General features: G+C 39.1%; 1 protein-coding gene across 3 annotated transcripts in view; it reads left to right on the top strand.

Annotated features, from left to right (window-relative positions):
• Positions 1 to 20,512, top strand: part of LOC128696521 (uncharacterized transporter slc-17.2) — a 164,692-nt gene that overhangs the window by 9,036 nt on the left and 135,144 nt on the right. For all 3 annotated transcript variants that reach the window (XM_053787801.2, XM_070094763.1, XM_070094762.1), the window contains exons 2-3: positions 12,916 to 13,115; positions 13,471 to 13,558. In XM_053787801.2, the coding sequence (XP_053643776.2) occupies positions 12,916 to 13,115; positions 13,471 to 13,558 (288 nt within the window). The remainder of the gene's footprint in view (positions 1 to 12,915; positions 13,116 to 13,470; positions 13,559 to 20,512) is intronic.

The following is a 20,512-nucleotide window of genomic DNA, read 5'->3' as shown; positions in this document are numbered from 1 at the left end:
TACCCCTCCTGTCCCTGCTCCCTGTGTCCCAGTCGACGAACGTCGTGGACACTGTGCAGCCACATGTTCAAATGCACCACACAGTCGACAGGTTCTCCTTTGCCCGGCATATGTGACATATACCTGAGTTTTAAAATCACTCAAAGCTACAAATGAAGGTATGGTCGCAAGGACATTTTGAGAGTGAAAGATCCCTCACGCAGTCCCGCATACATACCATCTGACCATCGTCCAATCGTTGCTTGATGTATCACTCCATATTCCTCAAACGACGCTTTGATGTCTTCTTCATCCGCCTCAAAGGGGGCATTCCGTATTTTTACACAAGTATAGTACTTAGACACGTCCCTCATTCTCACTTCCAAACCAGGGTTAACTTTCATACACACATCCTGGTACTGATCCACCATCTTGTCATACGTCACAGTCGTCACAAATTTCATGAATATTCTCGTTGAGCTGTTTAATGCAATGCCGTACAGATCTTCATTGTTGATTCCATATGTATCTCGTAAGATAGCAGGCAGTAGAACAGATGCATTTGTGTTATACACCGCACCTTTCAGCACTTCTATGCACACAGTGTTGACACGTCTCCTGATAGCCTGCGCCAGCTTGAGAAAATCTCGCAGTGCTACCAACAGACAGAAGCACAAGAGCCAACGTCCGCTCTCCACCAAGGGTGTGTGACGAATGCAAGAGCTAAGGTGCAGCACAACCTCCCGGCCCGAAAGCGAAGAGGTCAATGTGTATCAGGGGATTACTGTAGGTCCCTTGAAGAAAAAGTAATCACCTACACACACACAAACATACCGGAGCCAGGAACTGCGACTCGTAAAATGTCTGTCTCGAGTTAGCAACATTTACACTCAAAATTAATGATGCTGACTTTAGGCTTCTGCACACTACTTGCTGCAAAGCTTCAGTAATTTATTGTATTTATTATGTCTATACATTTTATTTAAATTGTACTTTCAGCACCTAACTTACAATACTGTACAAGACTGTTCTATTAATGATAACTGCTCCATCTGGTATGTTACTGTATTGCACAGTACTTGAATAATCAATGTGTGTAGTGTGCTTGGCAAGACTCAATAAGTCAGTGTGTGTAGTGTGCTTGGCAAGACTCAATAGTCAGTGTGTGTAGTGTGCTTGGCAAGACTCAATAAGTCAGTGTGTGTAGTGTGCTTGGCAAGACTCAATAGTCAGTGTGTGTAGTGTGCTTGGCAAGACTCAATAAGTCAGTGTGTGTAGTGTGCTTGGCAAGACTCAATAGTCAGTGTGTGTAGTGTGTTGGCAAGACTCAATAAGTCAGTGTGTGTAGTGTGTTGGCAAGACTCAATAAGTCAGTGTGTGTAGTGTGCTTGGCAAGACTCAATAGTCAGTGTGTGTAGTGTGCTTGGCAAGACTCAATAAGTCAGTGTGTGTAGTGTGCTTGGCAAGACTCAATAGTCAGTGTGTGTAGTGTGTTGGCAAGACTCAATAAGTCAGTGTGTGTAGTGTGTTGGCAAGACTCAATAAGTCAGTGTGTGTAGTGTGCTTGGCAAGACTCAATAGTCAGTGTGTGTAGTGTGCTTGGCAAGACTCAATAGTCAGTGTGTGTAGTGTGTTGGCAAGACTCAATAAGTCAGTGTGTGTAGTGTGCTTGGCAAGACTCAGTAGTCAGTGTGTGTAGTGTGCTTGGCAAGACTCAGTAGTCAGTGTGTGTAGTGTGCTTGGCAAGACTCTACGCCCACAGTAGGACTCGAACCTGCAAACTGTATCAGAGTACACAATATTTTACCACGAAGGTAGGTATATACATAGGGCCAGAGTGACCAAGTGGGCTCACTGATGAAGTTGCTCTACTGTGTTTAATATGACCAACGATCAAAGTAACTGGGAAATAATTACGTTAATATTAATTCACAATTACAACTCAAGAACGCTAGAGAGCGCCAGCCATAACATTGCCACGACCTCTAATATACTGTATACTGATTGAACAGTGCTGGATATGGAGCATTTTAGGACATCATGATATTAATAGGATTGATTGATTGTTTTTGGAAATTGCAGTTATTTAGAATTAAGAAGGATCCAGGTAAATGTCAGATTGCTCTACGCTGTTATCAAAGTTAATGCCCTTGTCTTAATTGTGGCATAGCTTTTCTGATGATGATTGAGTTAAGAGGGAAAGTAATATATATGATGTAGTGTGTCAGTGGATGACGACTTCTACAAAAGTACAACACCCACAGCATAAATACTTGCATTTATATGTAGATAAAAGCGAGGTTGAAGCTTGGGATCATAAGACCAGGAGCCGAGGAAAGAATGTGCTTGCTCCTAGCAAATGAAATGTAACCTTACTAGAAGTAAGCTGTGTAAGAGGGGCAACTACCCGAGAAAAGTTGGAACTGAACCTTCGGTAATAACCAGCCATACTAAGAAACCACTGATCTCTGTTTCTATCTTTAGACACCGGAAAGTCAGAAATGGCACGAACCATCGCATGAGCGGCGGTAACTTTACCTTGACCTATAAATATATTGAGATATGTTATCTTATCTTATTAAAAAACATTTAACCAAATTTACTGTGATTTTGTAGTGTGCCAGTCTCGCAAACTATACTCTAAGGCACGTCTGGGTCTATTCCCAATCATTACTATAAGCCACTATGTCGTCCAGATATGCCTCATTTCCTTCTAAATTGAAGGTCAATTCATGCATCAGACACTGGAATGACGAAGCTGTGCTGCCCATGCCAAAGAGTGTGATCAGATAACTGAACAGTCCATCTTGAACAGTGAAGGTAGAAATGTCCTGAATATGGTCAGTAAGCAGGACATGATAACCTTCCCAGAAGATCTAATCGGCTAATGTACAAAAGCTCCCAACATAAGATATGTGGAAAATACTGTATATTTTCCGGAAATACGGTAATTTATATGTAAATAGATGCCCTATATTGTATTTTTAAAAGAAGTATGTTATCGAAAATGGGAAACTGGAAGCTGTGCCTGTGCAGAAAGGGGCACTCGCCATCTTGGTTTTGAATTTAGTACAAACGTTGGTGTAATGGGAAGAATTTTTTGTGCTCTAGAGGTTAAAATTGTGTTGACACCTCTCAAATAGGAGGCGAAATTGGTGGATGTGCATTCCTGCATAACTTGAGATATCAGACGACTGGACAAGACAGCTCCAGGAACATCAGATAAGCTCTCTAGATTTGTGTGTAATTCTGGCCAGCATTATTTTCATAGATTTAGTTAGAGTGAGGTTTTCTGAGTATGATACACGTTAATCTTCAGTCAAATTGGTGAGTGATATTAAGATATATTTTCCTTCTGTTATGTAATTGTGTATATATATAACCATTTATTATTTTTAATATACAGTCCACAAAATTTATATATTTACCAGTATTCCTGGTGTATGTATATTTTATTTAATTAATAGGTCCAGAGCAGCTTGTGGATATGACAGTGGTAGGTATCGAAGGGGGACATTTTTTGTGACCTAGGTGTCCCAAATTCCTACTTGTCTAATTGATAAATAATAATTATCTTTGTTATTTACTGGTATGTACATTATGAGTTACATCCAGATAAATGCAATTTTCCACATTTAATTTGCCCGTTGGTTCTTCAAACCGGATGTAATTAGTGAAGTCATTAATTAGTTAATTACTTAATAATTATATGTGAAATGACAGAAGGAGGTGGATGTTAAGTTCACAAATTTACTTAATGTGTAGTGGATTATAATAATTACAATATTAATTTTGATAAGTTAAGCTCGTCTGGCTAAGTTTATATTAATTTGTATAATATTAATTTGATAAGACAATTCTGGCCAAGATTTATATCAGTGTATGTGTAATTGATAAGCCAGGTGTTGCTAATTACATTAATGTGTATAATATTAATTTTACTTAATGTGTAATGGATTATAATTATTACAATATTAATTTGATAAGACAATTCTGGCCAAGATTTATATCAATGTATGTGTAATTGATAAGGCAAGTGTTGCTAATTATATTAATGTGTATAATATTAATTTTGCTATGCCAAATTCTGGCAAGGATTTATATTAATTTGTATAATAATTTTGATAAGCCAAGGCTGGCTAAAGGTTTGTATTAATGTACATTTAAAATTTATATATAAATTTCTTACATGTGTAATTGCTAAGCTCAAGTGTAGCTAACATTATTAATGTGTATTTAAAATTTATATTACAGTTTTTACGTGTAATTGCTAAGCTCAAGTAGCTAGAATTTATTTAAAGGTAAGTTGTACTATTTACCTTTATAAAGTGCATAATTTAGTACATAATCAGTGTTATTAAGTTGAATTTAATACATTGCATCATGGCTGAAAATGAGGAAATTAATGTAGAAGACAAACATATGAAATATAGAGCAAAGAAAGCCTCACTGCAAGCTAGAAAGGGTCATGTAACCAAGGCATATAATAAATGTTTGGAATTTATGAATTAAGAAACTGTAAATACTGATGATTTAAAATTGTATTTAGATGCTTTAGGGAATAGATATGATTCATACAAATTATATTACAACAAATATGACGGAGATTTATTAGTAAACTGTGTAGATGAGACTGAAATAGATCTCATGATTAATCAGTATTATGAATTAGAGGAAAAGATTCTTTCTTGTAAAAGTCAGGCCTTGAATAAATTAAAATGTGTAAACCAGGCAGTTGGTCAGTTTGCTCCAACAAACAATATGTCTTTGCCAAAACTCCCAGAACTATGTTTACCTGTATTTAATCCTGGTGAAAACTGGGAGGAATTTTGGTTAATTTTTAAAGCAGCTGTGCATGACAGGAGTGACCTAGCCTGTGTAACTAAATTATTTTACCTCAAAGGACAGGTAAGAGGAGATGCTCACATACTCATACAAGTCTTTCCCAATGTAAATGACTCTTACAAGGAAGCAATTGACTTGTTGAAAGTCACTTATGGTAATACAGAACAAAGTTGGTTGGATCTAGTGAATATCATTATTAATTTAAAATCTCCAGATCATACTTACAAAGGTTTACAACAGTTTAGAGTTAAACTGGAGAGCACTCTCAAAACATTAAGTAATAAATATAATCTGAAGGAATCAGACTGGTTATTGAGTGCCATTAGACAGAATAAATTAAACTATAAAACACTTGAATGGCTCTCAAACAAATATCACAAGGGTTATTTTGGTCTGGAGGAAATAAGACTAGGTCTACAAGAATTAACTGTGCAGTTGCAGACCAGCCAACCAACTCATTTTAAAGATGCAACACATAATAACTCTGAGGTATCTGTCAAGTTTCACAAAGGGAGAAATTATCCCAATATTAATAATCAAAATTCATTTCCTAAAAAGAGTTGCATAGGTGCATATCAAGTAGCAGGAATCAGAAATAATGATTCTCCACAAGGTAAGAAGAATAAGTACCCTCCTAAGAGTAGCACAGTTAATAGGAAACCAGTCAAAAAAAAGAGAGATTGTCTTTTCTGCAAGGGTATTCATTTTTCTAAGAATTGCAATGCATACAATTCATGGAATGATAAAGTTGAAAGATTGGAGGAACTTGAGAGATGTATCATGTGTTTGGGTAATCACAATGTAAAGGATTGTTATGCCAAATTAAACTTCTGTTATCAATGTCACAAAAGAAGGCACCATATAGTCATGTGTAAGGGTCTATATGTTAATGTTGATAATAATGATAATGTTGACAATCCTGACACAACAGTAGCTAATGTAAAAATTGCTGCTAATGTTAATAATGATGGTTTTGCTGAAGTAGCCTTACCTGTGTTACAGGTAAAAATTGATGATAAAAGGCATACATAAAAAAATGTAGCTGCATTATTAGACCAGGGATCACAGTGTACTTTCATTAAACGTAAATGTCTTGATAGTATGAAAGTACAGATTGGAGATCCTACAACTCTAAAATTATCTGGTTTTCTCTCATATAAAAGAGCTCAATTGTATGACACTGTTTATGTAACTGTCAGGTTGGGCAATGAGAAAAAACGTGTTAATGCAGTAATTGTAGATAGACTTCCAGAGAAAATATCTACAATAGGACTTAGTAAAGCTACAGAAAGACTCTCACATAATGTAAATTTAGCACCTTCTGGTGTAAGTGATGATTCTCTAGGCCCAATAAATATTTTGATAGGTAGTGACTATTATGCCTCCTTTGTAAAGGGTATGGTAAAAAAATGTGGTGTCACCCTTTTGAAGACTGCAGGAGGCCATGTAATGTATGGTAGGATTCCTCTTAATAATAATTCATGACTAGAGGAAACTACAAATACCATAACTGTGTGTCTTACTCATGAAGTTGTACCCCAGTATAATTCTTCCATAGAGGATGGTGTTGAGCCAGTGCATAAATTGTGGGAATTAGACAGCATTGGAATAAATTTAAATGAAGAAAGTCCAGATGATTCTTTTACTCAGGATCAGTACCTGAGAGATGTAAAATTTGTATCTGGACAATACTGGGTGCGACATCCGTGGAGACTGAACCATCCAGAATTGCCCACTAATTACAGAATGGCATGTGGACAGTTAAAGGCTCAGCTCCGCGAACTGAGTAAGACACCAGAATTGTTAACTGCCTATAATGATATAATTGCTGAACAATTAATTAATAAATTTATAGAAGAGGTACCTCCTGAGCAAGCCAAAATTTATGGTCACTATTTGCCACATCACGGAGTGAAGAAGGATTCTAAGACCACTCCTCTAAGAATTGTGTTTAATTGTAGTGCCAGGAGTAACAAAAATGTACCTAGTTTAAATGACTGTTTGATGACAGGTCCGTCGTTGACGGAAAAATTAGGAGATATCTTATTAAATTTCAGAGTGAAACACTATGCCTTTATGGCTGACATAAGTAAAGCTTTCCTAAGAGTGGGTTTACAAGAGGCTAACCGGGATTGTACCTACTTCTTATGGCATGAGAATCCTAGTGACCCACTTAGCCCTCTGAAAACCTTTCGCTTTAAGAGCGTATTATTTGGTGCTACATCCAGTCCGTTCCTACTTCAAGCGACGATAAATGCACACCTTAAATGTATGGAAAGTCCATTGAGTAAAGTAATGAGCAAAATTTTATGTGGACAATTTCCTGGGTGTGACGTCAACTGAAGAGGAACTGTTAATGACTTATGGAGAGGCTCATAAAATAATGCAAGGTGCAAATATGCCTCTGAGGGAATGGAATAGCAATTCGTCCAAATTAAAGGACAAAATAAGTAAAGATTACCCTGGAGATGAAGTGCCAAAATGTAGTAATGTATTGGGATTAACTTGGGATACTGAGAGAGATTTGTTAATGTTAAAACCTAATAATTACAGTATTCCCAATAAATTAAATAAGAGTTTTGCTTGCTGAAGTTTCCAAATGTTTTGATCCACTAGGTTTATTGTCACCCCTTACTATAAGAGGGAAATTATTAATTCAGGAAGCATGGAAACTTAAATGTGCTTGGGAAGAAATTCTACCTGAGGAATTCATTAACAGGTGGGATGAATTAATTGGTGATTATGAAAAAAATCCAGTGTTGGAGTTCCCACGCCAGGTGGCCAATCCAAATGGGAAAAATGTACTCCACATTTTTTGTGATGCTTCCAAATTGGCATATGGAGCAGTTGCTTACCTTCAATGTAATAGTGTTATTTCTCCTGTTATGTCTAAGGCTAAAGTGTCTCCAATTAAATCACGTACCTTGCCTCAGTTGGAATTAACAGCCATTTATGTAGGTGTCAAATTAGCTAATTATATAAGAAATAAGTTGCAGGAGATAAATATTAGCGACACTGTAATTTGGTCTGATAATGAGGTATCCTTACAATGGATTCGTAATGGAAACAGTAAAATTGTGTACGTACAAAACAGAGTTGCTAAAATTAATCAGATGCAAGGGAAGTATAATAGTCTGGGTCAGCATATGTTAACATTTAATCATATACCAGGTGAGGAGAATCCCGCTGATTTCTTGTCTCGAGGTTTATCTTATGCTAAATTTGTAAATGCTGTATCATGGTTTAAAGGACCGAGCTGGCTGGTAAATAAAGCTAATTGGCCTGTACAAAAGGTGTATATTGCTCCTGTTAAAATTACTGTGACCACCGCTCCAATTGTTTGTCCTTCCTAAGCCATTGATATAAATAGGTATTCTTCTTTACCCAAACTAATCAATGTAACTAAGTTGGTGTTTAAATTTCTAAACAAGATGAATATTTCATTTAAGTTTTCACATACTCTTGAATATTGGATAAAGAGGGTACAGGGGGAAATCTATGGAAATGAGATTAAATTGATGATGGAAAGAAAAATTGTGAAAGGTTCCATAATAGAGAAATTGGGGCTGTATTTAGAGAACAGTGTAATTAGGTGCAGAGGTAGGTTACAAAATGCTGAATTGGGTGATTATGCTAAACACCCTATCTTAATGCCCAAAACTCATCATCTAACAAATTTACTTGTTCTAAATGCCCTTAAAAATGTAATGCATGGTGGGGTACAAGATACCTTAAATTGTATTAGGGAAACTTTCTGGATTCAACAAGGACAGCAGAGTGTAAAAAGGGTGATTGAATCTTGTGTAATGTGTCGCCGTGTGGATGCCGGATCCTATATGTACCCAGGTCCTCCACCATTGCCAAATCAGCAATTTGAGTCGTTTTGCAACGACCTCTGCCTGGCCGCAGTGTGGAAAACACTGTATATTTTCCGGAAATATAGTAATTTATATGTAAATAGATGCCCTGTATTGTATTTTTAAAAGAAGTATGTTATCGAAAATGGGAAACTGGAAGCTGCGCCTGCACAGAAAGGGACACTCGCCATCTGGTTTTGAATTTGTACAAACGTTGGTGTAATGGGAAGAATTTTTTGTGCTCTAGAGGTTAAAATTGTGTTGACACCTCTCAAATAGGAGGCGAAGTTGGTGGATGTGCATTCCTGCATAACTTGAGATATCAGACGACTGGACAAAACAGCTCCAGGAATCTCAGATAAGCTCTCTAGATTTGTGTGTAATTCTGGCCAGCATTATTTTCATAGATTTAGTTAGAGTGAGGTTTTCTGAGTATGATACACGTTAATCTCCAGTCAAATTGGTGAGTGATATTAAGATATATTTTCCTTCTGTTATGTAATTGTGTATATATATATATAACCATTTATTATTTTTAATATACAGTCCACAAAATTTACATATTTACCAGTACTCCTGGTGTATGTATATTTTATTTAATTAATAGGACCAGAGCAACTTGTGGATATGAGAGTGGTAGGTGTCGAAGGGGGACATTTTTTGTGACCTAGGTGTCCCAAATTCCTACTTGTCTAATTGATAAATAATAATTATCTTTGTTATTTACTGGTATGTACATTATGAGTTACATCCAGATAAATGCAATTTTCCACAAGATAAATAAAATCATCAATGCTTGAAAGAAGCATTCATTATGTAAGGTAACTAATTGCATTCACCTTACACTAATCAGTACACATCATGAAACTGCCGTCAGGTTTAGGTACTAATATGCAAGGTAAAGTCTAAGAACTTTACTGAGTTTTGTCAACCCATGTGATAACAGAAAGCTAACTTCCTTCATCAGTGCTTGGTGTTTCGTAGGACTCATCCTGTAAGAAGAAGAATGTTTTTTATAGGGAATGCACCCTGTCCATCCACATCATGTTCACTAACAGAATAGTGTTTAGTTACATCGCTGAACACAAAGTTATTCAAGTATCAACTATTTTACGTCACCTGATTTATTTGTGTCAAGGTTACTAAGAAAATTATCAAGTGATTGTAGTGCCAATGAATTTTCTAAGCGCACATCTATATCTCTAGAGACATCAGGCAGATTGACGCAATCTTCCTCTGACTTAGGAAGTACAGTTGTAGCAGATACAGGGATGGAGAAGTAATCGAGTTGATTAACGTAGTAGATATGTTCAGATTTCCTTTTCCTAAGCTTGTGCACTAAATTTACGTTAGTATGCACTTTGACTACTTCCAGGGGACTACCATACCAGGCATGTAGAGCATGACCTAGAAATAAAGTCTGAGTTTTCACCTTATCATCTGTTTTAAAAGAACGAGGGACAGCATGCTTTTCATAATGATGTATCAGTCTAGCCTGAGCAACAGCAAAATGTGTCACAGCTAGCTCTCTAGAAGTTTTCAAATGCTGTTGCATTAATAAATGTGAAGTGCTCGAAGATGGATTTTATGTCCCAAGCCACATGTCTTATTACAGAAAAAGGACTGCGAATCTAGTGGCTGATTCTCAGCTCAAAGGGCCTAAAACCATGGCTTTTTTGCTCACCTACATCAATAGCAAACAATCAAGGGAAGTGCTCACACTGCTTCTTTATTATGGACTTCAATGTCAAATGAAATCTACCTAGAGTACCTTGAGTTTGCGGGTGATAACTGGTAGTAAGCAGATACCCTATTCCTAGGTGTGATAATGCCTCACGAAAGATTTTAGAAGTGAACTTTGATCCTGATCCGATTGAATATCTCGTAGCAAACCAACCTGCGAAAAAATCTCAATGCTCTCTCAACAGCATGTGCATTTATCTCATGGGAATTTCTTCGGGATAGTGTGTATCTTCATTCATAAGAGTTAATAACTATAGGATTTCTAGTTTGGTTCTAGGTAGAGGACCAACACAGTCTATTATAAGATATGTAAAAGGTTTTCCAACAGCTGGGATAGATATGAGAAAACCTGGTGGTGTGTTTGTAGGCTTGCCGATCAACTGACGGATATGACTGAGCTACACAAGGTCAAAGACAGTTTCCTTCATTTTAGGTCATGCAAAGTGTTTAACCAGGTAATTAAGTGTTTTCCCAGTACCTAAATGTTGTGAGGAAAATCAGTACATTACTCACGAAATGTCTGGTAAAACTACATGATGCTTCACTATGTTTCCTCCAGCTGTAGATCTACAAATATTTGTCTCCATAAGTACACTGCTGCTGTAATAATAGCACATATCAAGACATTTTGTTTCTGTCACCGTTCTGTCTCTTGGTCTCTCCAGGCATTGGTCAGCAAACTGGTCCTTGTGAAGGTGTAAGGGCCTTTCAAACCCTCAAAGAGCTTTTGAAGTAGCCACCTCCTCCTTATGAAAATAAATTAGAAAAATAAATTACAACAAAAGATAAAAAAAATTTATTGAATATAAGCAAATCTTAAAATATAAAACAATTAACGTGAACTAGTCCTAAATAAAACAAATTATAGAAAAATTAAGTGAATAAATAAATCAAATGAACAAGCCAAATATGTACAGAAAGATGTTCTTCTGAGTCTGCCTGTTGGTATGGCAAGGTGCACAGGAATAGCTGAAGAGTAACGGGATACTGGAGATAGAGTAAGAAGGTCACAGGTTGTCTTGACTATTGTGAAGTCCATCTCCCTACAGTTACAATGCCTACCAAAGTGCGCAGCTAGCACCTTCGGAGTTAGATGCAGGCATTGGTATTCGACTGGAAATCGTCAGCACAGGTATAAAAAACATGGCAAATTCCTCAATCATAGAATGTTGTTGAGATAGTAGCTCTGTTCTGGTGGTATAGAAAAAGAGTTCTCAAGATGTGAGTTTTGATCAGCACAGTAGTTGAACAGTAGAGTTCTTGTAATGATGCAGGAGTGTAGATCTAAAGAAAAAGGTGAAGGAGCAGCAGAGTTCCCAAGGCGATAAATTCTTTAGTTTCTGAATTATTATTGGATCATGCTGCTCGTCTCATCTCGCATCTGTCGGGTGACCCAAACTATTCAGCGAGGTTGAGAAGAAAATGAAAGGAAATTATGAAACGGACAAGGAGTCGTTCACAGGATAGGCTGAACGTCTTTAAAAAAAATTTTTGACTAAATATTACCTTATAAATATAATTATATCCAAGTCTTGAGAAAAGTTACAAATCCAAATAGAACTAGGCCCAACCACTTGGCAGCATGACGCCTATACGGCATGACGCAAAATATAAATGCCGACAGTGGTTACGTTGTTCGGGCATACTACATACAGTTGTCCCGACCATGTCAAATGATTTATGTATGTGAGGTAAGAAGACATCAGCAATCCTTTTAGAATGCATAACATTTAACAAGCTTCTGTTTCACATTCTCATGAAATGGCTGTATATCCTAAGTAGATCACTCTTACTATCTCCATGCTTCTCATACTTGATCTTCCCCTTCTTTCGTGAGCGCATGCAAACTTTCTCAGTCCATCTACAGTGCAACTTGTTTTTACACTATCTTGAGAGGAACCTAATTACACGTTTCTCTGATTTCAATTAGTGCTTTAATTTTTTTTCGGGCAAATTGCTACTTACTTTTTGTAATTTTCTGGCTAAATTCAGTCTGTTTTTTTTTTCTATTCTCTGTAAAATATCTAATGTATAGATGCTTGAGTATATCCATGAGTATATTACCGACTATGAGAACATGACCTGAATCATCCACGTCTCAAGAACGAAATTCAGAAACATCAAAAACGCTAGTCCCCACTAGCATCGCTTCCCATCGACCAATCACCGTGAAGCTGAGTTCTCCAGGGCTCAGGGCACGGCCTAAAGCTGGGGTTTGGCTCCATCGGACTCTGCAATGGTCACTTGAAGGGCATGCCAGCCAAGACCTGGTTACCAACTGGAAAAGACCCGGACCGGCAAATGTACCGGCCAACCTGCAACAATACAACTGGCGTAACTGAGCTGTTTTCATATTACATTTATTAGAAAGGGCTAAATCATACAGCTTTATCAGCGCTTTGATATTGGAAGTAATAGAGTTTGAGCTATGAAAAGTGAAGGTAGTTTAAAATTATCTTAACAACGAAATAATATTTTAACTCTCGAAAAGGACCGATGACCTGCTACCTGCCAATACGGTACGTGATAATGGTGCTTGCGCTGCTGGGATGTGCCCTCGACTACCTGTCCAGGTTCAGCCTCAGTGTGGCCATTGTGGCCATGGTCAACACCTCATCCACTACAAGCAACAACATGCCTCACGCTTGCTCTGCCGCTGTCAACGCCTCATACAACGATAATGCAACTATGGTAATTTATTCTGCTAACTATTAACCTTCATGTGTGTCTATACCTCCATATTTAGTTTACTAAACTTATGACTCTGGAAAAAGTTAGTGTTTATAACTAATGTTTTTCCCTAGCGGAGATTCGTCTATTATCTGATGTTTACACAATACATTGAAACACCAAATCCATAATGTTAAATTCACTTTCTCTGTCACCAAAGGCACAGCTAAATGACGTACAACATTACAGCCTTCTTTGGAAATAATAATATATCATTATTTATAATAATTCTCATTCTACATTTCTCATTCTATTTCGCCTGTAGTTGTAAATAATGTGCCACAGCTTCCACGTTGACTGAGGTTCTCCACTACAGAAGGCAGGAGAGTACGACTGGAGCCTACAGCAGCAGGGCATCGTTCTGGGAACCTTCTTCTGGGGCTACTTCATCGCTAAGGGTACTGGTACGTACTCCAGAAACCATTTTCCTCACATTTATTATAGCCGCACTTTATGGTAACATGTATATTTAATTAAGAATTTGAGAAAACTATGTTACTGTATTTGGTCAGCCAGAATCTTAAATATTTTTAGTGTCTCGGCGGGATGATTAATGTTTAAGTAAACTTTCCATAAGTATGATGAAGAGAGAAGGTTAGTGTCTGACGTCCCAGCTGTTTGTACTTCAGCCTCCCTTGCATATTTAATTTTAACATTGTATTCAAAGTGAGCAACACTGCAAATAGAGGAATGAAATGTCTGTTTCATATATAAATAGAGTTTAATCACAGCATAGGATATTTCAGTCCTTTCATTTTTATACCATTTTTTAAAGAAGAGAGAGAGAGAGAGAGACAGAGAGGGAGAGAGGGAGAGAGAGAGAGAGAGAGAGAGAGAGAGAGAGAGAGAGAGAGAGAGAGAGAGAGAGAGAGAGAGAGAGAGAGAGAGAGAGAGGGAGAGAGGGAGAGAGAGAGGGAGAGAGGGAGAGAGAGAGAGAGAGAGAGAGAGAGAGAGAGAGAGAGAGAGAGAGAGAGAGAGAGAGAGAGAGAGAGAGAGAGAGAGAGAGAGAGAGAGAGAGCATTCATACATTACGAGCAATATCATATCAACACATTTTTGTTACAGATATACAATGAATAAAAATACAAATATTTTTCAAATTTATATTATAATGAAAAAGAAGCGCTAAACATACAGGGGTCATACAGCGCAGCAGGGCAGGGATATACACCACAGCACCGTATCATCCTTTGCGGATGATACTAGGATCTGCATGAGGCTGTCATCTGCTGAGGACGCGGTTAACCTCCAAGAAGATATAAACAAAGTTTTCCAGTGGGCAACGGTAAACAATATGATGTTCAATGAGGACAAATTCCAACTACTCCGTTATGGAAAACTGGAGGAGATAATAACTAGAACAGAGTATACTACTGACTCCGGCCATACAATAGAGCGGAAAAATAATGTAAGGGACCTGGGAGTAGTAATGTCTGAGGATCTCACTTTCAAGGATCACAACAGTGCCACGATCGCACGTGCAAAGAAAATGATAGGATGGATAATGAGAACTTTCAAAACGAGAGATGCCAAGCCCATGATGATCCTTTTCAAATCACTTGTTCTCTCTAGGCTGGAATACTGCTGTACATTAACATCTCCATACAAAGCAGGTGAAATCGCAGATCTAGAGAGTGTACAGAGATCCTTTACTGCACGTATAAGTTCTGTCAAGCACCTTAACTACTGGGAACGCTTGGAAGCACTTGACTTGTGCTCGTTGGAACGCAGGAGGGAGAGATATATCATAATCTACACTTGGAAAATCTTGGAAGGAATGGTCCCAAATCTGCACACAGAAATCACTCCCTACGAAAGTAAAAGACTGGGCAGGCGATGCAAAATGCCGCCAATAAAAAGTAGGGGCGCCATTGGTACACTAAGAGAAAACACCATAAGTGTCCGGGGCCCAAAACTGTTCAACAGCCTCCCATCAAGCATTAGGGGAATTGCCAATAAACCCCTGGCTGCCTTCAAGAGAGAGCTGGACAGATACCTAAAGTCGGTGCCGGATCAGCCGGGCTGTGGCTCGTACGTCGGACTGCGTGCGGCCAGCAGTAACAGCCTAGTTGATCAGGCCCTGATCCATCGGGAGGCCTGGTCATGGACCGGGCCGCGGGGGCGTTGATCCCCAGAATAACCTCCAGGTAACCTCCAGGGAAGGGTGCAGGGGTATTGGGTAGCAAGAGGGAGAGGGATTACGCGGGGCTGTGCTCTCATTGTGCGTGGGGCTCTGCTCCCTTGGCGCGCGGGGCTCTGCTCTCTTGGTGCTTGGAGCTCTGCTCTCATGGAATGCGGGGCGCTTCTCTCATCGTGCACAGGGCTCTGCTCTCATGGCACGTGGGGCTCTGCTTTCATGGTACGTGGGTCTCTGCTCTCATGGTACCCGGGGCTCTGGTCTCATGGTACGTGGGGCTCTTGTCTCATGGTCTGCGGGTTTTTTCTCTCATGGTACCCGGGGCTCTTGTCTCATGGTACACGGGGCTCTTCTCTCATGGTACGCAGGGCTCTTCTCTCGTGGTACGAGGGGCTCTTCTCTCATGGTGCCCGGGGCTCTGGTCTCAAGGTACCCGGGGCTCTGGTCTCATGGTATGCGGGGCTCTTCTCTCATGGTACCCGGGGCTCTGGTCTCATGGTACCCGGGGCTCTGGTCTCATTGTACGCGGCGCTCTTTTCTCATGGTACGCGGGGCTGTTCACTCATGGTACGCAGGGCTGTTCTCTCATGGTACGCGGGGCTGTTCTCTCATGGTACGCAGGGCTGTTCTCTCATGGTACGCGGGGCTGTTCTCTCATGTTACGCGGGGCTCTGCTCTCTTGGTGACGTCGTGTCAGTAGTCAGCTGACTGGCGTTTTGTGGGGACCAGAGCTGTAACACTGTAATTGTAATTGAATTAATTTTAGTAATTTTAATTGTAATGGTAACTGAAATTTTAGGTTAAAAATTAATTGCAGTTACACATCATATCGTGCATAAATGTACATTCTGATGCTATTCTTGTTGTTTGGGTCACGTCCAGTACCTGTACCGCTGAGAGTTATAATTGTGTCAACACTGTGTTAGTGGGGCTCGTTTCCTCACTCGGAGTCCAGTTTTTTTTACGAAAGGGCGCAATATTTCGTGAAAAAACCTAATTTATACTTTTGTGTCCTAAGTTAATTTTTGTATTGAATTTAATAAGTAACATTTTTCAAGTGGTGTGTGATGTTAGGGGAAAGCTTTTATTTTTTAAATTTTCAAATGTATAAACATTCATGGGATTCATGAACAATTCTGACTCAGTAATGTCTTTGGCTGAGTTATGAAATAAATGAGAAACATTTCTCGTTATACAGTGGAACCCTAGATTTCGGCCGTAATCCGTTCCAGAAGGTCGGCCTAAATCCGAAAAGCCCGAAAACCGAAGTAATATTTCTCATAAGAATTAATATAAATAGAATTAATCCGTTCCAGACACCCAAAAATATTAACAAAAAATTCATTTTTTGTTGAGAAAGAAATATAAAGCACTAATTTTAATGATAAATGAACATTATACACCTTTATTAAAGACTCTTGTTGGCGTATTGAAGAAGGCGAGGAGGGGAGAGGAAGTTGGGGTTATTGTTTGGATGGGAAATCCCCCTCCATATGGACTTCAGGTATCAAATCCCTATCCGGGGTTACTTCCTTTCATTGTCTTTTACTGCCACTAGGACCAGCTTGAGAGTCACTTCACCCCTGTCGCACAAAAAAACTGTCGAGAGAGGTCTGTTTCTGACGTCTCTTTAAGATTTACCTGAGGTGGGACAAGGCTTTGTCACTGATCATGTTACAGATATGGCTTGTTTCAGCTTGGTCAGGGTGATATTTCTCCACAAAACTTTGCACACATATCCTTAATCACTGAAGAATGCACAGTCTCCCCTCTCACTTCCTTCTCCTCTTAAGCAAATTTCTCAGTTGTGGTCTGTTGTTGTTCTAGATGAAGCTCTTGCAGCTCTTCCGTGGTTAGCTCTTCCTTGTGGTCCTCCACCAACTTTTCTACATCCTCGCCACTCACCTCCAACCCCTTGGACTTCTCCAAAGACACAACAGATTCCACAACAGGCAGATGGACGACAGGGTCAGGATCAGCCACAAATCCTTCAAAATCCTTGTCGAGGACACATTCTGGCCACAATTTTCATAAGCAGAGTTCAAAGTCCTGGAAGTCACTCCCTGCCAAGCCTTACCTATAAGGCTTATGCAATGGAGAATACTGAATGATTCCTCCAGAACTCTCTTAGGGCCACTTCAGTGTCCGAGGTCACTTCAAAGCCCCTTTGAAACATTGCTTTCGTGTTAGAGTTTTTTAAAGTTAGAAATGACCTGCTGGTTCATGGGCTGGATGAGAGGAGGGGTGTTAGGAATCAAGAACTTCACTGTTATTAAAATTAACTCCATAGACAAATGGTCTACCAGGTTTGGAGGATGAGCAGGAGCATTGTCCGGTACCAGAAGGCATTTATTTTCCTTGAGGCATTTTTTCATTCTCGGGCCAAACACTTCATGGACCCAGTTAACGAAAATTTGCCTTGTGGCCCATACCTTATTATTAGCTTCCCACAACACACACAATTTACTCTTGACGACAATCATTGACGCCTATCCTTCATAGGCTTGTGCCCTGGTAGTGCCTTTTCCTCCTGCATGATGTAGGTCCTCCTTGGCATTTTCTACCAAAAGAGGCCTGTTTCGTCACAACTGAATGTTTGTTGGGGACGAATCCTTCAGCCTCTCCATACTTCTTGAATTCATGGACGAATTCTTCAGCCGCACGTTTGTCTGAACTTGCAGCCTCACCATGCTTTACAACACTGTGTATTCCACTATGCTTCTTAAATCTGTCAAACCAGCCTTTGCTGGCCATAAATTCACTAACAGCAGCACTCGTTCCAGCCATTTTATTCACGAGATCTGCATGCAGCTGCCTTGCCTTATCACAAATGATCGACTCCACAACACTATCTCCCACTGTTACAAAAAATGTGATTTCAAATAATGATAGAGATCTCCAGTGAATACTAGAAAGGAATGACCCTCTAGCATCCAGCCTGTTACTGGGCTTCTGTAACAAGTAGTCAGTATCCTGGTCCAATTATCCATTAGAATTTATTAAGATTCAATAGTACATCAGGATTACAACTGGTAGGCTACTAACTAAAGAAATTAAAATTTAATAAGTTTATTAATAACAATAAAGTTGTCTAGGCGTATAATATCAAAGTGAATTATAGTAATCAATTGAATATAATATAGGATACAAGTTCCTACACTTCTCTCGTGTACAGTATTATTGTGCTGAAGGCACATATCACATCTTTATGGCTTTTAAGTACCGTCTGGTACATTGTTAGCATTTAATAACATAATACAAATATTTACAAGTAAGTTTGTGTGTATGTGTGTAAGTGCTCTGAGTAGTTTGCTATGTCTCAAGACTCGACTAGACTTAACCAGTGACTGACTAAAAGTGCTCACATTAACTAACTTCTTGACCAACCTAGCAAATAAGAACAGCTTTCTTGAACAATAAAATGACTAATAAGCCGAACAGCAATATAACAAGCAACAGCGACACAGAATCAGGAACAAGGAGATAATATAACGACACTAAGTAGGGACCATCTGCAGATCCTCCACAAAAGTCACAAAACTCCCATACTACTGAATCTAAGTTCAGCATTAAAAAATCCCCGACTGTGACAGTGCACAGATACCAGTACGAATTAGGTCAAAAGCTACAGCTCAGGACCTGAGTTTCTCAGAGTGTCTATGAGACATACAACCTCAGTACAACGTAGAAAATCACTAAGTCCAGGCCATGTTCTGTGAACAGAGTTACACAGAACCAACAACAAGAAAGCGACAGAGACGATCTTCCAACAAGGGCCAGCAATGGAGAGCTAGAGAGGGATGTCTTGTTGGAAGCAACGTCAAACAGACAAGAGCGAGCGCAGGCCAGGCAGACTCTCCTCCAGGTGAGGTGTGATCACCCCACCCTGATCACGTGACTCTCCGTGGACTGCTGCTGCCCAGCAACTACAGAGAAGCCAGCAGGGAAACAAGCAGAGCGATAGTTAGACAAGGCCATCAGCTACTTAATACTTATGAACTATGAGTACTGAATAATATATAAATGTTACATCCTGCCTAATCATATAACTAAGTCAAATAATATAAAGCAATATACTTACGATTTAGCTAATATCGCAAATATAAGCAATATAAAATTATGTGAACAGGTAATATACATTATATACATTGTGACCAATTCAGGGGTCGCAATACCTGCTAACTGTTTATCATTGATCCACACCAACAATAACTTCTCCACATCTTCGATTATTGGTGATCTTTGTTTCGTTAGCATATTTATCGCTTGTGCAACATTAGCTTCCTTGATTCCTACTTTCTTTGCAAGAATGGAAGTGACTGTTGATTTGGATTTACACCACTTTCGTACTTTGCTACAATTTTCTTTATTGAATTCTATTGTGTTTCTCACTTTCTTTACCAAAGAGCTGGTACTAGGAACTTTCTTCGGGCCCATGGTGGTTTGTTTCTCAGTCACACTCAATAAACAACCACAAAAAAAAATGTATTATAACGAAATGTTTGGATGAATGCGTGGAGTGTTGCTCACTAACTGAGAAAAACAGCCAGACTGACTCACGCAGCGGAGTGGCGGGCGGACGCGTCCAATGCGGCGAATTTCCGAGTTGCCGGCGGAAATCCAGGATAGCATTTCAGCCAAAAAAGCGGCCGAAATCCGATTTGACCGATATCCGCACTTGCCGATATCCGGGGATCCACTGTATTTCAAAATTTAGGTAATAGGGATATCTTATAGGGAAGATTTATAATTAGTTGCCTCTCAAGTTATTTTTTGCAATATATTACTCGATTTCATGAGAGTAAAGGGCAAAGGACAGTGGGAAGCATAAACAGGGCAATGGAAATGGCGTTACTTCATCGCTAATGTTATCATTTCCCCTGCTTGCTTTGAAATTATGCTTATTACCACTGCTATATAATTAATATTGCTTAACACAGATTAATTCCCGAATATTATTTATGTAAAGGTGAATGGGGGAAGTCCAGCAATACAGCAATATGTTGTGACAGTGTCGCACATTTGCAAAGTAATCTATTAGTCTAGTCAACTTGGCTGTTTGTGAGAAACTTTTGCTTGGAGCAACAATATACTGAGGATGGTAGTATCATTTCCACAGCACCTTCAGAAGCTCTTAGTTTCTGTTAAGAGACTAATCTTCAAAGAAGATTAAGGTTTCTGCGAAGGCCGCTTCAAACCTCATCACACTTAAAACTTTATT

Source organism: Cherax quadricarinatus, chromosome 47 (assembly GCF_038502225.1).
Source record: "Cherax quadricarinatus isolate ZL_2023a chromosome 47, ASM3850222v1, whole genome shotgun sequence".
Taxonomy (NCBI): Eukaryota; Metazoa; Arthropoda; class Malacostraca; order Decapoda; family Parastacidae; genus Cherax; species Cherax quadricarinatus.
This window is presented reverse-complemented; position numbering and strand designations above follow the sequence as displayed.